This window comes from Camelus dromedarius, chromosome 18 (assembly GCF_036321535.1).
Source record: "Camelus dromedarius isolate mCamDro1 chromosome 18, mCamDro1.pat, whole genome shotgun sequence".
Lineage (NCBI taxonomy): Eukaryota > Metazoa > Chordata > Mammalia > Artiodactyla > Camelidae > Camelus > Camelus dromedarius.
In genome coordinates this window covers 23,003,486-23,030,468 of record NC_087453.1, presented here as the reverse complement: position 1 = coordinate 23,030,468, position 26,983 = coordinate 23,003,486, and the positions used below count along the sequence as shown (strand labels likewise).

The window sequence follows — 26,983 nt, the reverse complement described above, 5'->3', positions numbered from 1 at the left end:
TTTGCTTTACCAGACTTGCATGTCTGGTGTAGTTGCATGTCCCAAATTGCAATTCGTTGCTGCTTCTGGATAAACTTGTTTTGCTAGTAAAATAACTGGCTATTTCATTGTTTTAGATTAACACATTGAAGAAACTATCACTAATCAAGTTTTGGTGTAATGCAAAGAAGAATATCCACAATTATTTTAAAAGGTTATTAAACTACTCCTCTCTTTTCCAACAATGTATGTTAAGGCTTAAACAAAAACATTACCACCTACAGACTGACTGCAGAAGCAGGAATGAGAATATAGCTGTCTTCCGTGCCAGATATTTAAGAGATCTGCAACAATGTCACTGATTTTTTGTTTTGGAAAATAGTTATTTTCATAAAATTTGTTACTTACGTTAACACAAAACAAGTTTATTATTGCTATTTTACAATGAATAAATGTATATTTAAATTTAAAATTTACTTTTTTAATTAAAAATTTTCAGCTATAATTTATTATATAGTAAATATCAATAGATTTAACTCAAACAAACAAGAGCTCTTTGGGACCCTCAATAATTCTGGGGAATGCAAGAGAGTTCCTGAGACAAAGAAGTATGAAATCTGTCAGCATAGGAAATATAACTCCAGGAAGTAAAAGAAAAAATTTATATACAGATGTTCATAGTGTACTATTTAAAATGAAAAACTGAATGCGCTTGAAATACCCTATGGAGGTTAGGCAAGCTACAGCATATCAGTAGACTAAAATATCAGATTACTAAAAAAAAAAAAAAAAAGATATATTTAGTTCTTTAGTAAATGAATTATGAGATTTTAAAAAGAAAATGTGGAACATAAAATATTGGGAACATTTAAAAAATACATAAAGATACAGACTGATTGGGATTAAAAATGAATTTCAAATGACATAAATAAAAGCTTTATAGCTAAGGATTTATTTTTAGCAAAGCTGGTTAAGCATAGTAAAAACTGATTTTTCAAAACAGAGAACAAGATTTGAGGGATACAGTCTCCTGACTGAGGACAGATGGAGCAAAGGGAAATGGGTTAGAATCATAATGGCAACAAAAAAAGTTAGGTTTAGATGAAAAAAACTTCCCTTACAGATGGGCTGTTGTCAGTAACTCCTCCTCCCTAGAGGCCCCAGGAGTAGAACAGACCTACTTTTCACCCTCGATTCTCCACCACACTGGAATGTCCTCTCCATCTACACCAGCAGACCCAGTATCCTTTGACAAACTCTGGACACACATCACCACAGACTTGGTCAAGACATCCCGACTTCAGTTTGCATTTGGAGGTTTTCAGTGTGGGATAGGCAAGATGGTGTGGAAAATGAGGGGTGGAACACAGAACTGTATTCTGTGGGAGGGAGCAGAGCCTTCCCTTTTTCCTACTCAGAACACAAGCCAAGGCTGTTCAGTGACAGGGTAATTAACATCCTATAGCAGCCAGATGGGCCCTCTGCTGTCCTGTCCTGCTCCTTCCCTTCTTCTTGCCCTAAGGCTCCACCCTTGAATCTGGCATTTGAGGGAAAAACAAAAAGGTGCAAGTGTGAGTGCTGGTTGCCCAGCAACATGGTGGCAACGGGGCTCTCACAAAGAAATGGATGTCATTATAGGCATCTGTGCTGACAGAGGTAGGGGGCCGGAATGGGTAGGGGTGGAGGGAGAAGGGGATATGGAAGACCCGTTGACTCGCTAGTGGCTAACAAAAAGCCTCCTAAACATTTCGTCTCCTCTTCCAGTTCCACCTAGTCCTAGGAGATAAGATAGCCTGAGAAAGACCTAACTGAGGAGGAAAAGGGGATGGACTTTTCTCCATAATCAGTGTGCACGCACTACACTGAACTTGTACACATATTTATTAAGTGAACTAACATTGAAGGGTGCAGTGGGGAAAGCACAAGCTTCTGAGTCCCACGTAGGGGCAAACCCTAATCTTCACCACCCCAGTTAGATAATTCTGGGAAGTTATGCTCCCTCCCTCATCCACTGTCTTCTCCCCCTGTAAAAGTAGGGATGCCACTGATCTCCTTGTAGGACTGTCTGGAAGATCGGTAACCATAAATGAAAGCACTCAGTGTGCGGTCAACAAATGGTAGACAGACAAGAGATGGCAGTTTCTCCCATCCTTGATAAGCAGTGGCCAGAGGGATGATAAAGGAAACAATGTCAAGGTCCTAGGTCTAAATGCAGTTGCCCAGCACACCCTCTGGGTCGAAACTTTCACACCTAAGTTGCTCTGCCTCCATCAAATCCTTTTCTAGGAGGAATAGGCTAAGTATTAAAAAATAAATAAATAAAAGAAGGTTCTCTCTTTCGGGGGACCCTGTAATAACTACACTTTCAGTCTTGTTCTCATCTCTGCCTGCTACCTGAATGGGATCCATGGAGTATTTCTTGAACATCTACTATATATTCTGAGCAATGTGCTCAGTACGTGACACCTACCATATTTCATGCTAAGAAACATCTGAGAAAGATACAATAATTCTCAAGGTGTAGATGAGAAAACCAGGGCTAACTGTGCTCACCAAGAGACAGGTAAAGCTACAAGGTCAGAGTTTGAGCCCAGATTATCAACCTCCAAAGCCTGTGCTCCTAATAGGAGCCATGTAATACTCTTTCCTTGACGTGGGAGGTGGGTGAGGTGGCAGAAAAAAGGAGAACAAGTCCCATCCGCAAAGAGTGGTATGCAGGAGGGACGAGACTCGGCCCTCTGCCTCACCCCCTTCAGTCCACCAGGAGCCTTAGCCAAAGACCCTCTCACCAGGATCCTTCAGTGGTTTCCAACTGCTCAAGGGAGAGATTCATGCACTTGGCATCAGGGGCCTTGCAAAATCTAGTCCCATCCTTCAGAGCTGCTATATCCTAGGATTCCATATATGAATTCTCTCTCCAGCCAAAATTCAGGGACAGTCCCATGCTTTCAGACCTTGATGCCTCTGGCCTGCTGGTCCCACAACCTGGAACAACCCCTCCCGGAAAGGAATTGTAGGAAATAATTCAGACACATAAAAGGGAAAAAGGAGCTTAAGGAGTACTTCTCCTCTTCCCCATGAAGACACAGCTCAGGCAGCACCTCCCCCAAGAAGCCTTTCCCAGGCTACCTATGAAGGGTCTCTGTAACGGCAGTTATCACTCTTCTCTACTCGCCTGTCTCCCACGCCAGAGGGATAGCACGTGCCTCAATGGTAGGGGCCCAGCCCCAGGGATTCCTGAACTCAGAGGGAAACACCTGCTATATAGAGAACTCATCAAAAATGTGCAAGGCTTTGGTCTAGGTGCTGGAGATACCAAGAGATGAAAAAGTAGGGCAAAGGTGATATGCACTTGAAATAAGCCAATAATCCTGGGATTAGACAAAAATAACTGGGTGGTAGTTCTGTCAAGGATCGGGTGAATCCCAGGGCTAGGGGGCCAGGAGTTTCAGCTAACCAAGAGAGCAAGGGCAGGATGGGGAGAGCTGGCCATGCCTGCAGTTGGCCTGTGCTTGGCTGACACCACTCCCAGCCTCTATCCCCAAGTTCTGGGCCTAGAACAATACCCACATACTCCCCAAAGCCTTTCTCAGCCCAAAGACTTAGAGCTTTCACATACAAAAGGTTCCCTGAACTGAGGCCCAACACCACTCACTTTGTAGGGAGCACTGTACCCTTTCTTCCCTTACCCCTAAGTGGGCAAGTCTGCCCTGGGCTCAGCGACCCACTCACACCGCCACTGCACCCTCGCCTGGCTCTAACCACACCTGGCCTGACCTTTCAGGCCTCTGCATAGGACAGACCGTCTGGCTGAAGCGCCCATTCTACCCAACTCTTTGCCTGGCTAACATCTCCTGTTTGGAGGTCAGTCCCTTCTTGGGGAAGCCTTCCCTGAACACCAAGTGTGGTTCAGGTTCTTCTTCCTATGCGCTCCGAAGTCTCCTATTCATCCCCATGAGATGAGGGAAGAGCAGGAGCACGGATGGCATCACTGGTCTTTGTGAAGCACTCAGCCTAGATCTAGTGCCCCACAAACAGTGAGCTCAATAAACACAGTGGACTTAAGAACCTAAGTGACTCCTTAGTACCTAGATTTTAAAATACCTTTTATTTTTAAATAAATATTCACAGGAAGTTGGAGAAATAGTGCAGAGAAATCCTGAGTACCCTCACCCAGTTTTCCCCAATAGTCACATCACCACAAAGATCTCACTCATGCTACCCACTTTTATAATCACACCCACAACCTTCTTCCCATCCATAACCTCTGGCAACCACTAGTCTGTTTAGTACCTCTATAATTTTGTCATTTCAAAAAACGTTACATAAGTGGAATCATACAGTATGTGACCTTTTGGAGTTGGCTTTTTTCACTGAGCCTGATGACCCTGAGATCCATTCTGTTGTATCAACAGTTCATTCCTTTGCATTGCTGAGTGGTAGCCCACTGCATGCATGTTTGCTGAACCATTCACTGAAGTTGTTTCCAGGTTTTGGCTATTACACATAAAGCTACTTATAAATATTTGTGTACAGGTGTTTTTGTGTGGCATAGTTTTTATTTCTCTGAGATAAATGCCCAGGAGTGTGATTCCTGGATCTTACTATTAAGTGTATGTTTAGTTTTTTGAGGAACTACCAATGTCCAGAGTAGCTGTGCCATTTTACATTCCACCAGCAATGTATGAAATCCAAGGTCTCTGCACCCTCTCCAGCATTTGGTATCATTACTGGTTTTTATTTAAGCTTTCCTAGTAGATGTTAAGTATCTTACTGTGGCTTAATTTACATTTCCCTAATTATGGCCAGTAATGTTGAACACCTTTTCATGTGCTTATTTGCCATCTGTATATCCATTTCAGTGTAAAATCTCTTCATAGCCTTTGTCCATTTTCTAACTGGATTTTTTTTAACTTGCTAAGTTTTAAGATTCTCTCTCTAGACACGATTCCTTTCAGATATGTGGTTTGCAAATATTTTCTCCCAATCTGTAGGTTATGTTTTCATCCTCATAACAGGGTCTTTCACAGAGCAAAAGTTTTTAATTTTTATAAAATCAATGTTACTAATTTTGTTTTCTGTTATAGATTATGCTTTCAGAGTCATACCTAAAAATTCTATCAAGCCCTGGATCCTTAAGATTTTCTCCTTTGAGTTCTTCTAAAAGTGCTGTAATATTAAGTTTTACATTTAAATCTATGATCCAGCTTGAGCTAAACTGTGTATAAGGTGTGAAGGTTAGGTCAAAGTTCTTATTTTTGCTTGTGATTATCCAATTGCTCCATTGATCTGCTTGTGTACCCTTGTCAAAAGCCAACTGGCCATACTTCCATGGGCCTATTTCTGGGTTCTCTATTCTGTTCTATTGAGCTTTGAGTCCTTCCATCTACCAATAGCACAGTCTTGATTAATGAAGCTATATAATAAGCCTTAATTTTGGGTAGAGTGATTTCTCCCTCTTTATTCTTTTTCTAAGTTGTTTTAGACACTCCAAGTTTCTTTGCTTTCCCACATAAATCCTAGAATAATCTTGCTCTATCTACAGTAATTTTTGTTGGGATTTTGATAGGAATTGCATTAAACTAGGGTATCAATTTGTGGAGTATTTGACATCTTTACTATGCTAAGCCTTCCGTCCATGAACATGTTACGTCTTCCCATTTATTTAGGTCTTCTTTGATTTCTCTCAATAGCATTTTATAATTTATATGCCTTGTTAGATTTATACCTGTTTTTTTTTCAGTGATTGTAAATGATATTGTATCTTAAATCTGTTTCCAGGTGTTTATTGCTAATAAATAGGAATATAATTGACTTTTGAATGCTGAGCTGATACCCTGCAACCTTGCTAGGCTCTTAATTTCATTATTTTTCGTCGATTCCTTGGGATTTTCTGTGAAGACCATTGTGTCATCTGTGAATATAAACTTTCTTTTCTTTTTCTTGTCTTAATGTGGTGGCAAAACTTTCAGCACTATGCTGAATAAGACTGGCAAGAGTGGATGTTCTTGCCTTGTTTCTTGCCGGGAAAGCATTCAGCAACTAATTTTAAATAAATTCCTTGTGCTAGTATGATAATGGGCACATAAAATATTGTCTAGATATTAACAGACCACTTTCTAGTTAAAGGAAGAATACAAAATTCTCAATCATGGGTGATTATCATGAATTCTCTTACTGCAGTTTGATCCTGGGGACTTCATTTCTATTGTTATATATTCATGTTTATTAATGTTTCCAATTAAGCCAAGCTAGGACCTTTTAATTTTTTTTTCAGCTTTACTGGGATATTTCATGAAATATCATAAAATTCACCCAATAAACATGTCTATTGCAATGGTTTTTAAATGTTCATAGAGGGTGCAATTATCCTAATTTTAGACATTTTTTGCACCCTAAAGACACCTTGTACCCATTAGCAGTCATTCTCCATTCATCATGCTCTCTAATCCTTCCACCTCAGCATCTGGTAGTCACTAATCTACTTTCTGTTTCTATGGATCTGCCTATTCTGGACATTTCACATAAATGGCTTTTTTTCAATTAGCATATGTTTTCAAGATTCCTATGTGTATACAACATGTATCAGTATCAGCACTACATTCTTTTTCACTACTGAAATATTCCATCATATGCATGTATCACATATATCATATATGTATTTATTCATTCATCAGCTGATGGACATTTATGTTGTTTCTACTTTTCGGCTATTATAAATGCTGCTGCTACGAATATTCATGAATATATGCACAAGTTGTACATGAATATATGCACAAACAAATAATGTATCATGGTAGTTTGGATTTCCATTTCCCTAATGACTCGTGACAAGCATCTTTTCACATGTTTATGGGCCATCTGTACATCTTCCTTGGAGAAATGTCTACTCAAATTCTTTAACCATTTTAAAATTGGGTTGTCTTTTATTACTGAGTTGTTCTCCATATATTCTGCATACAAGTCTCTTGTCAGATACATGATTTGTAAATACATGATTCTTCTGTGAGCTGTCTTCTCACTTTCTTGATACTGTCCTTTGATGCACAAAAGGTTTTATTTTTGAAGTCTAATTCATCTATTTTTTTCTTTTGTAGCTTGTGCTTTTGGTGTTGTATCTAAGAAACCACTTCTACTACAGGGTCATGAAAATTCTTAAATTTTCTTCTAGGAGTTTTATAGTTCTAGCTCTTAAATCTACATCTGTGATCCATTTTGAGTAAATGTTTTGGGTACACTTTGAAGAAAGGTCCAATTTCATTCTTTTGCATGTGGATATTCAGCATCCCAGCACCATTTGAAAAGACTATTGTTTCCCCAATGAACTGTCTTGGCATCTTTGTTGTAATCAATTGCCCATGAATGTTATGGGTTATTTCTCAATTCTACTCTCTTGCTTTACATGTCTATCCCTATACTTAATTACTGTAGTTTGGTAATAAGATTTGAAATTGGGAAATGTGAGTTTTCCAACTTTGTTTTTTTAAAGATTGTTTTAGCTGTTCTGATTCCCTGGCATTTCCGTATGAATTTTAAGATCAGCTTGCCAATTTCCACCAAAAAAACCTCACAAAAAACCCCTCCCTCAAACAAACAAAAAAATCCCTCGAATTTTTATTGGCACTGCACTGAATGTGTAGATAAATTTGGGGAGTATTGCCAATACTGTCTTCCTATCCATGAACACGGATATCTTTTCATTTAAATCTTCCTTCACGTCTTTCAACACTTTTTAGTTTTCAGTACACAAGTCTTGTACTTCTTTTGTTAAAATTATTATTAAGTATTTTATTCCTTTGGGGGTTATTATAAATGAGATTTTCTTAATTTCATTTTCAGATTGTTCACTGCTAATGCATAGAAAATGCAACTGATTTTTGCCTATTGATCTTGTATCTTGTCACACTGCTGAACTCATTCACTAGTTCTAAAAGGTTTTTAAACAGGATTCCTTAGGATTTTCTATATACAAGATCCTATGTCACTGGCAAATAAAGACTGCTTTACTTCAAACTTTCTAATCTGGATACCTTTTATTTCCTTTTCTTAAATGATTGCCCTGGTTAGAAATACAAAGCACAATGCTGTAGAAAAGTTACAAGAGCAGATATTCTTGTCTCATTCCTGATCTTAGGGGTAAAACATTTCATCTTTCTTCATTACGTAGGATGTTAGCTGTGTGCTTTCTGCAGATACCTTTACTTACTTAACTGCATTGAGGAAGTCTCCTTTTACTGTTGAATGCTTTTATTATGAAAGGGTGTTAGATTTTGTCAAATGCTTTTTCTCTATTGAGATGAACATGTTTTTTGCCTATTATTCTATTAATATGGTGTATTACACTGATTTATTTTTGGATGCTAAACCAACCATGCCTGGAATAAATTTCATTTGGTCATGGTATATAATTTTTATATGTTGCTGGATTTGTTTCGCTAGTATTTTGTTGGGGATTTTTACACCTATATTCATATGGGATACTGTCTTATAATTTTCTTATGATGTCTTTGATTTTGGTATCAGGGTAATACTGGCCTCACAGAATGAGCTGTGAAGTGTTCTTTCCTCTTCTATTTTTTGGAAGAGTTTTTAAAGGATTAGCATTAATAAAAAATTCATTAAGGAAATTTTTCAAATGGACCAAAAGTAGTACAATTAGTATAATCTATGAACTCCCGTGTATCCTTCCATTTAGCTTCAATAATTATCAATATTCTACCATTCTTATTTCACCTACACTCACTTCCCAATGTCTTACCCTTTTTGGGGGTGGAATTATTTTAAAGCAAATCCCAGACATATCATCTCACCCTTAGAAACTTCATTTAATAAAATTATTCATATATATATCAGACAAAGACTTTTTTTTTTAATGTAACCAGAATTTATTCCACCTAACAAAATTAGCAGTATATTAAATAATAGCTGATCCATGTTCAAATTTCCCCAAATGTCTCCAGAATTTTAGAATTTGTTCGTTTGAATCAAGATCCAAAGTCCAACACTGTATTTTGTTGCTAAGACTCAACAGGCCTCTTTTCCTTTTCTCCCCATGCCATTCATTTATTTGATGAAAAAACAATATGAATTTATCCTGTAAAAATTTTTCATGTTTCAGTTTTGCTGGAATCCATGTATCCACATGCGTCTGTTTAACTTGTTCTTCTACCCCTCATGCTTCTTTTAAACCGGGAGTTCAATCTAGATTCAGGCTGCTATGAACCCACCATTGCATCGTATTAGAAGACACAATGTCTGGCTGTCCCACTTTTAGTGTTAAGACTGATTTATGAGTTCAGGTGCTACCAGCCTGATTTGTCCATTATGAAGTGGCCCATTAACCTTTTACCAAATGGTTTTAGCAACCACTGGCAATTCGTGCCTAGTCACCACATTATTGCAGAAGCTGCAATATGGTGATTTTCTAATTCTTTCAGTTCTTCCAAGGATAGGATTTTTTACCTTCATAATTTCAGACTTAGGTCTATGATTTCCAGTTAGGATGGAAGAGCCTCCAGGTGTCCTGGAGGTGTTTTTGTGTAAGCCCTGGGGGGTGTTCTGCTTGCTAAAGTGGTTGGAGAGTGCTTATGGCATTTTATAGGCAAAGGCCAGAGATGCTTTATACCCTACAACTCACAGCAAGGCTCCATAATGAAGAATGATCTTCATCCCACACAACTTTCCAAAGTGTTGTTAGAGACTTCATAGAGATGTATAGCCTACATAAAATTACCTACCATAAATTAGTCTAAGGGCATTTTGTATGTGAACACCAAGTGTTTTCATCCTGTTTTAATACAAATTTTTCCAGAAATGTGACTATAATGTAGTATGTGTCTGCTTTTGTTACTCTCAAATTCAAGGTAATTCCACATACAAGTGCAGATATCTATCTTTTCCAGTGTAATCATGCTCGGGCATCTACACAATGAAATACACATCTTATTATTAATTACTCACTTTTTATTTCTCATTTATATTATAGTTAAGACTTCATACTGATCCCTTTCGAAATTGTGCATTTGGTAAATTAGATTATCTATGAATTCCATTTTGAGAGAGTAAAGGAGATTTCAGAGAATATTTGCTTTGAAATGGGAAGTGAATCTGAGACAGCTGAGAGTTACTATCTACTTAAGGTCTAAAAGTCTCCCCTAATTTGATTGCTGTCCAGGACTTATCCTTAAATCTTGCCACCATATTGTGGTTATATCACAGCAGAGCACTGCACTGGAGTGGGGACACCTGGACCCCCAGCCCTGGCTCTGTCTCTTTATTAGTGGCTGGTGACCTTAGGCAGGTCATCTTACCTTGTTCCCATCTGTAAAACAAGGAGATTTGATCAGACAAGCTGTTTTCAACCTTTCAACCACTTTTCATTATTCTTCACTCTCCCCATAGGACTCAATATTTCCAAAGACTGACAAAGAGACTTGCCAATTATTACTTATTATAGTAATTAAATAGATTTCCCATTTACTTAATTGACCAAAGGTATATAATTGCAAAATAGAATAAAGTAACAATGGTAATTAACACTTAGTGAGTGCTTATTATTGAGGGCCACACAGTAAATCCTCCCTCACCACCTACCAACCCTACCATTACTACCATATTATGGACTCCAAACTGGGAAGTGCTGTCTCAGCTAGAGACTAAGGTGTCCCTGGTCCCTGTCTTCTCCCTCAGAGCAGAATTCTCCAGTCCTAAATGCTGCCATTCTAATCTGCAAAGATCTTGGTTGTAACTTACTCATACTTCATGCTGTTTTGGAAAAGTTCTGAAGTTGTCAAAGAGGTCAAGGGACCATAATGAAGTGAAATGAAAAGGGAACACTGGGACTACATCTCCTTGAGGAACTTCCAATACTTCTATATCTTTACATTTTTCCCAAAAGCCTGGTCCGGGTCCTGACAGACAAAGAGCTCTGGAATGAATAACTAAACCACCTGTGCAGCACCTCCGGAGGACTGCACACACGCCCCAGACGCACTGACTTCTGGGCACACTCAGAAGCTCCCTGTGGCCTCTAGAAAGGAGGCAGGTAGCCTTAGGAAGCTGGGCAGCTGGGGTGACTAACAGCAGTGTAAGAACTCACTGCCCCACTTATATCCCCACTTTCTATCTCCATACACCCAAGCTGACAATTCTGTTGAAGATATGTGGTAACCAGAGAGGGGTCAAGTGGCAAGACGGTCATGCCCAGAATCTGTCTGCAGAAGTATGGGCCGCCCACCACTGGCTCCGTACTCACCAGGGAGGCTGCTGGCTGGTACGTGGGTGGTGTGGCTGAATCCGGAGTGGGTCCACCTCTCTGGCAGTGGCAGGGGGAAACTCCCGGTGGGGACTGCTTATGCTAGCTTTGTCCCAGTGCTCGTGGATAGGTGTGATGATCCCAGACACAATGCGAGACCGAAGCTCCTCACTGTTCTTGTAGGCCCTGTAGGAAGGAGACGAGGTGTCAGCGGCTTGCAGCTGGTTGCCAAACCTGAGTACAGTATTTTGGCGGCGGCGGTAATGGCGGCGGCGGCCCCGACAGCTCTCGGCGTTGCGCTTGGACCGTTTGCAAGGGTGGGAATGGGCCGCCCGGCGGACCTGGATGAGGGGGGCGACAGCCCGACGTCGTCTCCGAGATTTGGGCCTAAGCCTCTTAGGCATCTGAGTTGCCCCTCCTCATTTACCACCCCATTAGAAAGAGGTGAGGGTGTAGGGGCACAGGGCCTGGACTGCCTCTCCTCTGTACCCTCCCCACACCACCCCACCCTCAGCCTCATTGTGTGTTCATCACATGTCATGGGGAGGGTCACGGAAGGCAAAGACTCCATGGGGAGGATGAACCAGGTTCCTGGTCCAAGCAGGCAGAGCTCTGGCGGATTAAGGTCTAATTCTGTCACTAATTCAGGGGCCCTTAGAATGCTGTTCTGGGCCTCTCTTCTCTGCCTGTGAGACAAGCAATGTAAGCTCTAGCTGAAGTGTTGAGGCAGACTGAAGTAACAGGGAGTGGGCAGGACTCTACAGAGTTCCTAAAAATCTGGTGTTTTAAAAAGAGCCATATCCTGGGTCAAAAAGCAAACCTCATAAAGGTAAAAAAAAAAAAAAAAAAAACTGAAATCATACAGAGTATGTTCTCTGACCACATGGAATCATACTAAGTATCAAAACAGGAAGGAAGTATATAAATACATGGAAATAAAGCAATACAATTCTAGATAATCCATGGATCAAAGAGAAAGTTTTGGGAAAAAATACAAAGCACTGAATAATAATAAAAATACAACATATTAAAATATGTGAGCTTATAGCTAAAGCAGTGTTGAGAGGAAACTTCATAGGACTAAATGTTTACATTGGAAAAGAGTAAAGAAATCTTTCAGTTGAAATTCTAACCTCAAGAACCCAGAAAAAGAGCAAATTAAATCCAAAGGAAGAAGAAATAAGGAAATAATAAAGAACAGAAATAAAGAAAAGGGAAAAGAGAAAATTAATAAAACAAAAAGCTGGTTCTTCCAAAAAATGAATAAAATTAATGAACTTCTAGCAAGATAAGCAAACAAAGAGAAGACACAAATCACTACTGTCAAGAATGAAATGGGATATTAGAACCAATCTGTTGCTATTGAAAGGATAAGAGAATACTAAGAACAACCTAACTGAACAACTTAGAATAAACTAATTCTTCAAAAACCACAGACTGTAACATCTTAGCCAAAACAAAACTGATAATCTGAATAGTTCTACTAAAGTAACACAATTCATACTTAAGCATCCCCCAAAAGAAATATCCAGGTCCAAATGATTTCCTCGAAGATGCCTACCTAACATTTAAAGGATTAACACCAATTTCCAGTCACTTGCAAAAAAATGCAAGAGGAGGGAACATTTCCCAACTCATTTTATGAGGCTAGTAGTACCCTGATATCAAAATCAGGCAAAGAAAGTACAAAAAAAGGAAACTACAGACCAGTATTTCCCATGAATTTGGATGCAAAAATCCTCAGCAAAATATTAACAAATTGAATTGATAAAAATATAAAGAATTATACACCACAGGATTATTGTAGGTATATAAAACTGGATCAATATTCACAAATTCCTACCACATCAATAAGCTAAGAAAAATCGTATGATCGTATCAATTGATACAGAAAAGGCATCTGACAAAATCCAACACAATAAATCCATTCATAATAAAAACCTCAACAAACAAACTAGGAATAGAGGGGAACTTTCTCAACTTGATGTAGACCATCTACAAAAATCCCACAGCTAACAATATATTTAATAATGAAAGAGTACTTTGCCTTTAAGACTGGGAACAAGGCAAGGATTCTTGTTTAACACAAAACTGGAAGTTCCAGCTACTTCAATAAGGCAACAAAAAGCATACAGATTAGAACACAAGGAATAAAACTGCTCCTGTTTGCAGGTGACATGCCAGTCTACCTTGAAATTCCCAAGGAATCTACAAAAACAAAACAAAACAAAAAAACCCCAAAACTGCCACACTGAGCTCAGCAAGGTAACAGGATACAAGATCAACGCACAAAAATAAATTGCATTTCTATATACTAACAATGGACATTTGAAAATCAGAACAACAAGAGAACACCATTTATAATCACCACTAACATCCCAAAGGTAATGACAAAAACATGTCCAGGATCTATATGCTGAAAATTACAGAATGATAATGAAAGAAATAAAGTAAGACCTAAATAAATGGAGAGACATACCACGTTCATGACAAAAATGTCAACCTTTCTCATTTTAGGTTTAATGATCTATAGGTTTAATCCGACTCCTATCAAAATCCCAGTAAGGTTTTTTATAGACAAAGGCAAGTTTATTCCAAAGTTTATAGAAAAAGGCAGAGACTCTAGAATAATGAAAACTATCTTGACAAAGGAGTGGGAGGAATCATTGCACTCAATATTAAGGTCTACTATATAGCTACAATAATAAATACTGTGATACTGGCAGAGGAATAGACACAAAGATCAATGGAAAAATCAGAGAATCCAGAAAAAGACCCACACAAGTACAGGCAACTGATTTTTAATAAAGTTGCAAATGCAGTTCAATGAAGGAGTAACAAATGGTGTTGGAGCAATTGGACATCCATAGGCAAGAAAATGAACTGTCTCTAAACCATACACCTTATACAAAAGTTAATTTAAAATAGACCACAGACTTAAATTAAAAACATAAAACTATAAAATGTTCAGAAAAAAATAGGAGAAAATCTTTGGGATCTAAGAGTAGGCAAAGAGTTCTTACATTTGATACCAAAAGCTTGACCCATAAAAGCAAAAACTGATCAAATAGCTATCAACAAAATAAAATACTTTTGTTTGCAAAAGACCTTGTTAAGTGAATGAAAAAACAAAGTACAGGCTGGGAGAAAACATTTACAAGCCAACTTCCAACAATGGACTTGCATCTGAAATATATAAGGAACTCTCATTAGTCAACAGGGAAATGCAAATTAAAAACACAATAAAATATTACTATACATCAGAATAACTAAAATAAAAAATAGTGATAACACCAAAAACTGGTGAAGACACAGAGAAACTATTACTGGTGGACATAGAAAATTGTTTGGCAGTTTCTTAACAATTGAAACATGCAATTACCAATGAACTCTTGGGCATTTGTTGCAGAGAAATAAATATTACATCCACACAAAAGCCTGTACATGAATGTTCAGAGTACTTTTATTTGTAACAGCAAAAAATGAAACAGCTCAGATGTCCTTCAACCAGTGAACGGCTAAACAAACTGAAATTCCATGAATACCATACCATGAAATACCATTCAGCAATACAAAGGAACAAGCCACTGATGCAACAACTCAGATGGATCACAAGGGTATTATGCTGAGTGAGAAAGGCCAATCCCAAAAGCTACGTACTGTATGACTCTGTTTATATAACATGTTTGTAATGACCAAATTTTAGAAATCGAGAATAAATGATGGTTGCTGGTGGTTAGAGGTGGAGAGAGGGCGTGGATGTGGGTATAAAAAAGCATCAGGAAGGACACTTGTGATGGAAATGCATTATGTCATTGTATCAATATTAATATCCTCATTGTAATATTAAGTACAGTTTTATACAATATTATCATTGAGGTAAAATGTATAAAGGATACAAAAGTCTCTCTGCAGCATATCTTACAACTGCATGTAAGTCTACAATTACCTCAAAATAAAAAGTTTATTTAAAAAATAAATGTATTATATAACCATAAAATCATTGAGATTAGACTAGATCAATGGTTTCAGGTTTTCTCTGGCACGGAAGGCAGACCAGGGAAGGCAACAGAGAAAGCCAAGGGGATGGGGAACAAGGATCTCTATTTGCTGCCCCTACCCTTTCCACCAGAATCCTAAAGAACACTGTGGTTGAATAAAGAATGCCAAGCTTAAAAAGTGTAAGATCTATGATGGTTTGGAAGCTCTAAGGGCCTGTGGTCCATATGTCTCTACAAAGATTAGGTTCCTACTTAGAACACAGAACTCTGGGCACAGTGTTGTTTCCCTGACCAAACTGGGGAGAGGGGATAAATCTAACTCCTCTTTCCTTTCGGATGAGCTGTGTGTGATATAGGTGGAAGGCCTTCGATCTCCCTACGTAAGAGGTTTACCTGTAGAAGTCAGATCTGATTCAAAAACTGCCAAGTCCTGAAGAAGAAGTTATCACATGATTTCTAAACTTTAGTAGAACTGCCATTTCCATAGTAGCAAAAGACAGCCTTTCATCCTAAGAGGCATGGCAGGAAGGAACAGGTTTATACTCCTTAGCTAATCAGTTTGCTCAACTAGGAGCACAAATTCCTACCTGGAACAGACGTGCCATGCCAGGAAGACCTAACAAGGAGGGCCAGATGGAGGAAGGAGGCCAGAAGTGGGCAGCCCAGTGCTGCTGGCAGAAAGGCAGAGGAGAGAGGGAGGGTCTTATGATCAGGAGGCAGATCAATATCCCAGCTCTCAGAGCCTCAGTTTTCATGGAGGTGATTCCTGGTGATCAGATTTTTTTCCCTTTGCATATTTATTAAGAACTGGGCCCAGCACTAAGCATTCTGTGTTGACATTTCATTTCTTTCTCAGGACAACATTCTCAGGTAGTAGTACAATTGTCTTATTTCACAGTAATCAAAAACCAAACCAAAACACACACCAACATGCACAGAACCCTAACAAATGTTATTGAAAAAAAAGAATGGAGACATTACCACCATTTCTTGACGTACTGCTGAGAGGACTAAATCCTTTAAGGAGCATGAACAGCCTGGTGTACAGGCCTGGCTGCTTCCAAGGTTTTGCCAGTTTCTCTCCCAATGAAATTCTAGAATAAAAAGTCAAGAGAGAGACTGCACTTGAAGTGTCCCTCCCTTAGCCCCTTAAGGGGTGAGGTGGGGTCACGGTGTGGGAGCACCCAGATGAGCAGCTCTGCAAGGCCAGGCCTGGCCTCACTCCACTCCTTTACTCCTTTGTCCACTATGTAACCTAGACTCAGACCCTGCCTTCAAGGAGATCCCATGCTAATAGGTGAGACCAACTCTAAGAAGTTAATCATAAAATACCCACTTCTTGAATGCTTCAGAGGTTGTCTCGAACATCAAATGCGGGGGGACCAGCGGAAGCTTCTCTGAGGAACTGACATGCAAGTGCATGCAATGTATGATACTTGGTTGTATAATAAAAAATACCTCAAACCTAAACCAAAAGACTAGGTAAAAAGGACACTACTGGAATGACTGCAGAAATCAGAACATGGACTGTGTATTAAATGATACTAATGTATCAATGCTACATATCCTGAGTGTGATACTGTATTAAGGTTATACAGGAGGACATCCATGTAAGAACAAGGAGATACATGTTCAAATACTTACAGGTCACGGTTCATAAAGTCTGGAAATAATTCTCCAATGGTTCAAGAACAAAAAGCATACAGAAAAACTAAGCAAATGTGGCAAAATGTTAAAAATTTGTGAACTTAGGTGATGGGTATGTGAGTGTTTACTGTAATATTTTTGCAAACCATCTTTTCTGCTGGGTTGCAAATTTCAAAATAAAAAGTCAAGAGGATGAGAAGTCAGATTAGAAGACAATATTTGCAAAACAGATATGATTTATGACTGTTATCCAAAATATACACAGAACTCCTAAAACTCAACTATAAGAAAACAACTCAATTAAAAGAATGGGCCAAAGACCTGAACAGACACCTCACCAAAGAAGATACACAAGTGGCAGATAAGCATATGAAAAGATGCCCAACATCATACGCCATCAGGGAACTGCCAATTAAAACAAAAACTTTTACTGTTACACAGCTGTTAGAATGGACAATATCTGAAACACCGAAACACTGACAGGATGTAGAACAAGAGGAACTCTCATTCACTGCAAGTGCAAATGCAAGATGGTACGGCCACTTTGGAAGACAGCTTGACAGTTTCTTATAAAAGTAAACACGTCCCAACACCACCAAGAATGAAATTTCAAGAGTGAAATTTGGGTGATAATGTGTTTTAGCATATGTTCATCACTTACAACAAATTACTACGCTGGTGCAGGATGCTAAGAGTTCAGGGCAAGTGGGAGGTTCACCGGAACTCTCTGCACTTACTGCTCAATTTTGCTGTGAACCTAAAACTGCTCTAAAAAATAAGTCTATTAAAAAAAAATTAGGGGGTGGAGTGGAAACCAGATTAGGTATATTTTTTCCCAGGATCTCACTCTAACTCCACTGACCTGGTCCCATCTCTACCCTACAGGGGTAGATGTGTGGACTCTTGATTGCAACATGTTACTTCATGTGGCATTTGCCATGTGACTCTTTTCTTCAAATAAATTAAAAACAGAAAAGAGAACTGAGAAGTGACTGTGCCCAAGAGAGAAGGACTCTTCTGTTAACCTTCCTCGATTCTCTGGACACCTCAACTCTGTTCCTTACATCTGGCTATTGGTTCTCTCTTCTTTTTCCCAGGGAAAAGTCATCACTTAGAAATACCTGTGGAAGTCAATCAGGTGTTCTGAATCGATATAATCATTCAAGTTCAGGGTCAAGTCTGACACTTGCTGTGAGCCACATTCCTAGAAAAATGAAAATAGAAAATGAGAGACTGGGGTATTTCTGGTCTAGTGAGTGAGGGGGCAGGTGGGGAGAGAGGAACAATTTAATCATCAACCTAAAGAAATACATATGTGCACAGAGAGACACACATAAGGACTGTCTGTAATAGGTGAAATACACTTCTAATGCTTGAGAACTTCTCTGATTTAGGGTTATGCCTTTCTGAGGCAGAGCCCAGAAAACCTACTTTCCAGGCTCTTTTGCAGCTTGGACACGGGCATGTAACTGGGGCACCAAATGGATGCACGACTTCAACTTGGAGATGGGCAACATGGATACACAAGCCGAGTAAAGGGCAGACATCTTGTTAATGAGGGCAGCAACAGAGGCAGCAGGGGTCACAATATCAGTGGCTCATGAGAAGGAGCACCAGGGTTGGCAGTCAGCCAGTACCTAATGCCCTGGGGTGGTGGCAGCAGCAGTGGTTTGGGGCAGTGCACTGGAAGTCCAGCCTTGTACCTGTTTCTCTGGCCCTTCCAACAATTCAATGAGCTATCTCAGTTCTTTTAATAAACCCAACTGTTTAAATAAAAACCTGAGGGGATTTTGTTGTTTATAACTAAGAACCCTGTCTGATACAAGATCTAAATGTTCATCAAAAGGGAGAGGAAGAAATAAATTGCAGTGTTATGGAATACGACACAGTGGTTAAAATGAACAAGGTACAGCTATATGCATTGTCATGTAAAGGCCTCCAAAACATACTGGGTAAAAAAAAAGCAAAGCGCAGCACATACAGACTGCATGATACTTTTATATGAACACAGACAACCAGGACAAAACTTCAAAAAAGAGAGTCACTGCCCTCATGGCGGTCGCAGTCCAGTGGCAGAACACAAATATTATACCACAGCACAAGTAAGTAGGTTAATTACAGACTGTGTTACGCACCAGGCAGGTAAATAAGATGATGAAGCAGAGGCATAATTTAGATTTTTCTGGCAGATGAAAGTAAGCAGTCAGGACCGATCTTTTTGAGTAAGTGAAAAACGAGGAGTCAGCAGGCTACAGGAAGGGATCTCTGTGAGGTGGCAATGGTGGAGAGGAAGGGCTTTCCAGCACAGAAAGCAGGGGTGTAAAGACTCCAAGGCAGCAGAAAGCTAGGCTTACCTAAAGAACTACAAGTAGCCCCCTGGGGCCACAATAAGCTTTTTTCTTTCAGGTTGTCTCTAGATGGATTTACCTTAATTTACTCAAGCACCCTCCTGTGATGAAAAGTCCCTCCTTTTACAACACTAGGCAGTGATATCTCTGAATACAAAGTGTTTCTATATTTAGGGTTCTGGCCTCAGAATAGAGTTCCAAAGCAGGATCACTGGGTAAAGGCTTCACAAACATTTAGGGCTGTTGATCCAATGGGTTTCAAACAGGCGATCCCAAAGTCCACGCCCACCAGCAGACCCCTCCGTGTGCTAGAGACTCACCAGCACGTTGATGATCATGCTGTTCTCCACGGTGACAGCCTTCACAAGGAGCTTTCTGGACCCATCCTTAGACTCATACCGGAGGACATACAGGTCTTTATTGTTGTTCCATTCAGCTGGCAGCAGTTCTGATTTCTTATCATTGGGACCGGGCTGAGAAGACACCAGAAATGAGAGGAGGAAGATCATGACCTCAGATCTAAAAAGGACCTTACATATAATCTAATCCCACTCCCCCACTTCACAAATGAGGACACAGAGGTCAGAAGTAAAATGTTCAAGGTCCTAGAGCGAGTTAGAGGTCTGGGGTCTCTGAAATCCCGCCCCAGTGCTCCTTCCTCATATCTGACTGCTTTGGTGACATAGCACTGGAACCTGTCAAGAATCTGTAGCCATGGTTTAATACTAATCTCCTGACCATCCCTCTGCCAAGAATAAGGCCAATCATCTCAAGGGATACTGTGAAATCCTAAGACAGTGCTTCCCAAAGTCTGGTACTTGGGCCATCTGCAATAGGATCAATGCAGTGTTGACTAAAAATACAGGTTCTATGTACCCCTCTTCAAACTACTATAGTGGTTTAACAAAAATTATGAACAACTTTCATATAAACAGAAAATATAGCATATGTATAAGATTAAAAAAGAATTATAAAATGGACATCTATGTATCGACAACCAGCTTAAGAAACAGACCTTGGCTAATTCTGCTAAAGCCTCGAGTAGTGTACCCCAATGAAGCTTCCTCCTCCTCCCTCACGGGTAATCGCTAGTCTGTATTTTCAGAGATTTCTTTACTTTCCCTTATAGTTGCATTGCTATACACAAACCCTAAAAATATATTATTTCAAATGTCTTTGAATTTTATATAAATGGCATCACTTTTATCACTTGCCTTTTTCATTCGATACTATTTTGAGGTCCATCAATGTCAATGCACTTTATAGTTGCCTCACCGTGTAACATTCCATTGCTACACAGGTCACAGCCTCACAGCGTACCACTGTGTGAATACGCTGCAAGTTACACACTCACTTGTTGATGGACATTTGGAGTATTTCCAACTTATTGACTTTGATATTATAAACACTGCTGCTATGAACATTCTCGTACACATCTCCTAGTACACATATGGATGAATTTGTACAGGGTATGCCTAGGGGAAGAACTTTTAATTTATAAGATAAAGTCAAATTGTTTTCCAAAGAAGTATGGATTTACACTCCCACAAGCAGTGTATGAGAGTTCTTGTTCCACGTGGTCAGCAACATTGCTGCTGTTCAGTTTAAAAATTTTTGCCAACCTAGTGGGTGTAAAAATGCATCACTGTGAGTTGTGATGTTTTCCTTTAAAAAAAAAAGATAATAATCCTAGAACTTTCCTTTTACACATTAAGTTTGAGAAAAAATTCTCAAACTATTTCTATAGTAAAAATTAATACAGTGATTTCTGGGGAGGGGGAAGATTTCTTAAACAAGATCCACAAAAGAAAAAAAGTGCTGTCTTTTGACACTGCTCATAATTTAAAGCTTCAAATGAACAAAAGACACTAGACAAAGAGAACAGGCAGCCCCGGGCTAGGATGAGCTATGTGCCATGGCTGCAAATGAAAAGAATTAGTAACTAGTACAAAAAGAGAATGCCTGGAAAATGAACAATAGACAATGGGAACCCACTTGAAAAACAGGCAAAAGGTATAAACAAGCAAAAGATTAGAGCAGCTAACAGTGAATAAAGGGTTGTTCAATTTTACCAGCACTCAGAGAAGCGTAGGCTGAAATATGAGATACCAGGTTCCACCCATCAGACTGCTTTTATCCATTTTTCCATTTTTTGCCAGGTGTTCGTGTGGGTAAGAGGAGAATGACAACCTCCTGGTGGCGAGTCACACTTAAGACACCCCTCTGGAGGGCAATCTAACATTCAGTGTAATTAGATGAGCCAACACCCCATGACCCAAAACCTCCACTCCTGGAAGAAATTCTGTGCAGGGAATATGACAAGGAATCATCAAAACCTAGTTCTGGGCACCCAAGGGGAGGTAAAATGCAAAATATGCTCACAGTGGAATACTGTATAACAGTGAGAAGGAACAAACTAGATCTAATGGCAGTATTAGAGATAAAAGTAAACACTACGACTTAAAGAAAAGTCAAGAAAAAATAAGATTTACAGCTGGGTACAATTTATGTAAAAAATTTGAAACACTAAAAACTATATATCGTTTTCACAGATCCATAGTTCTACAGCTAAACATGGAGCAAGAGGACTGAGAAGATCTGTATTCATGAGAATATAGTGGGAGAGAGTGGGACCAAAGATGAAAAACAGCAGCAAAAGACAAAGGTTCAACAACCCAGACCTCATACACCCCAATGACAACGGGAGGCCAGGAGTGGAGATTGTGAGCCTCTCCTCTTGGGTCACCTCTGGGACTAAGGAATCAAATGGAGGTTGGGGAGAAGTGGTTCCAAATGAAATTCAAGATGTTACAACTGGCATGGTTTCAAACCTGGCAGAACGACAAGGAAACTCAAAGGCCTGAAGCAGAGAAAGGAGAGTGATGGAAAACAAAAGTGAAACTTAATCAGTCCCCTCTGCTAAGTGAGAAAGAGAAATGATCCCCACCGCCACCTGGGTGAACTTCCCGTAACATGTTTAGTGCCATGGATTTAAAGTTTACTCTGGAAGCCAAGAATCTGATAACATGTCTTTGTTCTATCAAGGGCCTCTGAATGTATATTTATATCCTCCATGTACAGCACTCAACCAAGTAGAACTTCTTCTTGGAATATAAATAATTCAGCCTACTTACTATCCTATAACCTCTGGTTTCCAGAGCAAGAGACAATCCTGGGGTCTGGTAAGGCTACTGCCTCTCAGTGCAGTGGAACCAGTGGTCCCCAGTTCAAGGGCTGCCCTGATATGGGAAAACAGACGGCACTCAGAGAGACTGGCCCTGGTGATATCAGGTCAAACACGGCATTCAACTCTAGACTGGGACATCAAGTATTAGAATTTCCAGAAAGCTACAATTGGAAAGTACCCAAAGTACACAGTTGGATAGCTTAACTTAGTCAGATGGAAAAAAAATCTAAGGGCCGAAAGGGGCTGAGAATTGCCCCAGGTCATGGCAAGTCAGGTGCAGAGCTGGGTTTGGCATTCAGAGCTCCTGGTTGCCCAGACTATGGCTGGAGATTTTTTTCCAACTAGGTCCACAAGACAGGCTTCCCAAAAGTAAAGATAGTTGTCCCCTTAGGCAAAATCCTGGGGCTGGAAGCATTCTTTAATGGCCATGAGTTCATTTCAGTGTCCCTGGCTTAAAATGCATCCAAAGATCATTTTGGGCATTCTCTCATCATAATCCTTAGATTCCTACAACAGCAAACAAAAGTCTCTAACTTAAGTCAATAGCCATCTCTACCCTCTTGCCATCTAAACCACCTGACACAGCTGTAAAACTCTTGTGAGGAGTGGTGCTGACTTCAGTAAAGAAATCCAAATTCAAATACTGCATTGCTCTTCTAATCAAGCTTTATGTACACAACTCCCCTGCACCAGAGGAGACAAAACTAAAGAGAAAAGCAGACAACTTCACTTTCTATTTAACTGCCAATATATTAAATGAGCAAGTACACAATTTCAGGACCTTCCTCTCTCTCTTATCACCCCCAGAAGGGTGGGAAGCAGAAGTTAGGCGGAGAGGCAAAGAAATATATTTTGAACTTGGCAAACACTGAGGGTCTCAGCTGGGTCTGCTGGCCCCAGGCTAGAAAATTAAACCCTCTCTGAAGTAAACTAATAGGAAAGATGCTCCTCCAAATGGCTTCCACTCTGAATGAAAGTAGACTAAGCAGAAATGAGAGGAGGACGGGTGCAACTTGAGCTCCAGAAACACTTAAAGGGCAGAGAGAGGCAAAAGCACGCACGTGCCACACTACTGTGCACGGCACAAACGCCCACCCCCGGGGGGGCCTGCACGACCTAGCGCTAGGGTGGACAGATAAGACAGTGGGCAGTGCCTTCTAAACCCCTCATCCCCACTCTCGCTGGCCACCCCTAAGAAGTCTGGAGCCAGCATCTTTTTTCTGGCCTGCATGAACTCAACACATGGTACCATGAACAGAGTGGAATTGGATGGACCTTTGGGATTCAGTCATCAGCCAATGACCTACAGGAAATGATGTCCCAAAGCTGCCCAACTGACTCAGACAGAGTTGCTGACAGGATCTGTGAGGGGACAAGTGGTGGGAGTGGATGTGCAGTGCTGATATGTGTCTGTGGAAGGGGAGAAGAGCAGGGAGTCACGCAGGCCCTTTGTAACAAGCTCCTGGTCCTGGGGGACAAGCTGCTAACGGTATTAGCTGACAGTAAGGAGAGGGGCACATGAGCAGGGGAGAGAGCAGGGCAGACCTGTTAGGTCTGAAGGACAGGACAAGGGGTGTGTGTGTGTGGTGGTGGGGAGCTGAGAGCCAATGAGGGGCCCCAAGGTTACCCCCTCTCCAATCCCATTGCCTCCCGCACCACCGTACACATCAGCTTCCTAGGAAAACGTCCCAGGAAGAGATGAAATGAAATGCGTGGGGCAAGTGAAAGAGCTGTTAAAGATTCAAAAGCTGGAATGGGGCAACTGAGGAGACAAGGTTTCTGTGGGAGAGCCTATGCACCGACAGGGGACACCTACCACTCGTGAATGTGGGCCCCACCTTTACCTGGTCTTAAGGTCTGAAATGTTGAAAGGCAAGGTAAATGGAACAAAGTGCAGGGTGAACAGAAAGGCCGGGAACAGAGGCATCAGGGAGGAAGAAATGGTTCCTGCTTCCAGCTGTCTGTGTGTGTGTGTGAAAGGCTGGTCCTTCTTTTCCAGCCTTATCGCCAATCCTAGAGTCCGTGTGAGGCATGAAGTATACGTGAGCCAGGAGGTGGTGGGGGAGATAAGAGTGTGTATCTGGGGTCCCAGTGAGCCACTTGAGGTCTGGGGGGAGAAAAGAGCCAGAAAGCCATGACAGTTCTTGTGATTCTGATTCCCACTGGCAAGCATAAAATGTGAGGGGGTGTGGTGGTCGTGGTCACTAGTTCTAAGGGATAGAGAAAGGGGGCAGTGGGGGTGGGGTGGAGAACCTGGCTCTAAGAGCTTGGGATATGTAAACCGTGTTTGAGGAGGGATCCCCAAAGCTCTGTGTTAGGAGAGGAAAAATTAAGATTCTCAATGTATACCTGAGAAACTAGAAAAGGATTAGGGAGTTAGAGAACTAAAGTAGTTAGAAATGAGAGTAAGGTTAAAATCTCACCATAAGATGAAAGGAGTGAAGAGGAAAAGAGTGAATTGCTCCCCAGAACAGGTCTAGGTTCTGAGAGTGAGAACAGAGCGACAGTGACGGACAGGCTTAGAGTCCCGAGCGTGTGTACAAGAGACAGTGGCTGGGAGGGTACTTTCTCTGATGTGTACAATGACGTGTGGGGGGAGACTCAAGGGGAAGGGGCAGGGAAGATGGGAGAATGCTACAGCAAGGAATCAGTGAGGTAGGCTAAGCCCAGCAGTCCTGGGACTGTGTGGGGATGACAATGAGGCCCCCAGCTGTAAGAGACAGAGCCTGAGGATGGGAGAGCAGGAGGGGCTGGTCCTGTAGGGGCAGCTGTGAGGAAGGAAACTTACTTGGCCCTCACACCCAGGGTGCATGTGTGTACGAATGTGGGAGGTGGTTGTTTCCCAGAGCCTGAGTTGAAGATGACAACAATGAATGGGCTGCACTGGGCCCTTCAGTAAAGGCTGAAGGGCGTGTGAGTTCTCTGGGCCCTTGACTAGAGCTGAGTTGGTCCAAGCTCATCCCTATACCCGTGCTTGGATCCAGGTATCTGGTGGGCGCTGGAGTACTGTACGAGGGTAGACCTGAGTACAGCTCATCACTCTCCCCGAACCCCGCCCAACCCCGCCAGCTGCGTGGGAAGGAGCTTGGCGGAGTTCGGGTAGGTGAGGGGTGCTCAGGGGAGCTGCACCCCTGTCTCAATGCCAGATTCCCACAATCCCGACCTGGGAGACTTCCTGTCCTTGGCTTTTCAATTCATGTTGTGCCAGGTGGGCTGGGACAGGACAGCACCTCCCCGACCCGCAGACTACAGGTACCAATGGTGTCATGAGCCCCAGGGCCCGGACTTGGGAGGAAGGGCAGGCACTCTGCACCAAGCCTCCAGTACTTCGGGTTTGGGCAGAAGACATCTTAATTGCCCCCACCCCCACCCCCTGCCCCAGGTCGGCTCCGCAGCGTACCTGGTCGCCGGCACCCAAGCCGTAGTAGCCGTGCGTGATCACCTCCCAGTGCAGAAAGCAGACGAGCGCGTCCTGCGCGCAGGTGATGGCCGGCGCCGCCGACGCGAACAGCACCTCCAGGCCCGCCATGTGCGCCCCCGGCTTCTGCGGGCGGAGGAAGGAAGGGAGAGAGTGCGGTGAGCCTTCTCCGCTCTCACAGGAGAGCTGACTCCGCTTGGCTCCTCAGCTGATCCTGCTCGCGTCTCCGCCTGCGCAGCCAAAATGGAGATGGAGACTCCCGGGGGTGGGGACGCGGCCACCGGAAGTAGCTTCCAGCGCCGGCACTGCTGCGCCAGCGCGCCCGGCTGGAAACAGGCGCGCGACACTTAAAGGTTCCTGCGGGCAGAGCGCGGACGGGGCGGGACCCCTGGGGGGTCAGAGCTGGTGTCTCCATCTTCCCCGTAGCTGGCAGGACCGCTACACGCAGGTAGTTGAGGAAAGGCTACCTTGTTCTCAGCCACAGACTTCCCATCTGCAGAATGAGGTGGGCGCTTTTGCTGGTGGGGGAAGAGATTATGAAATTGGGCTAAAATATATTCAGAATAATAGTTGGCATTCAGGCAGCGCTTGCCACGCGCCACATTATTCTAAATGCTTTACTTGTATTCATGTATTCAGTCCTCACAAGCCAACCCTCTAAAGTTGGTATTTGATAGCTCTATTTTACAGATTGGTAAACAGAGGCATAGAGGGGTAAATTTGACCAAGATGAGGGAGAGGCAGAGATGGCACTGCAACCTAGCAGTCTGTCTCCTAGGGAAACATTTGTTAAATGTTTATTGTGTGCTAGATCCTATGCAAAAAATTTTACATTACCCCATCAAAAACTTTTTGAGGTATATTCCATTACCATTCCTGTTTTGCCGATGACTAAAACCAGCTTGGAAGCTGCTTGCTGTAAAGACAGAGCTGCAGAGCTGGCGCTCCTGATCCACTACCAAATTTCAGTCATTTGTTTGTCTGTCTCCTTCATGATTCTTAACACCTATTATTTCTTCAACAGGTTTCTTGAAATCCACTTACTGTTTTTATTAAAATAAATTTAGTTTCCCCATCCCTGTCAGCACCCTGCTGCAAGCCATTATAATCTTTCACTTGGATGTCTGCACAGTCTCTAAACTGTCTTAC

At 41.5% G+C, this 26,983-nt stretch overlaps 1 protein-coding gene across 1 annotated transcript in view; it reads right to left on the bottom strand.

Annotated features, from left to right (window-relative positions):
- PSMF1 (proteasome inhibitor subunit 1) overlaps positions 1-26,117 on the bottom strand; it is a 36,157-nt gene extending 10,040 nt beyond the window's left edge. The window contains exons 1-4 of the mRNA XM_010997972.3: positions 25,817-26,117; positions 19,550-19,702; positions 18,003-18,085; positions 11,234-11,419 (exon numbers count right to left, since the gene is read on the bottom strand). Coding sequence (XP_010996274.1) covers positions 11,234-11,419; positions 18,003-18,085; positions 19,550-19,702; positions 25,817-25,945 — 551 coding nt within the window. The 5' untranslated portion in view covers positions 25,946-26,117. The remainder of the gene's footprint in view (positions 1-11,233; positions 11,420-18,002; positions 18,086-19,549; positions 19,703-25,816) is intronic.
- Between the last annotated feature and the right edge of the window lie 866 nt (positions 26,118-26,983).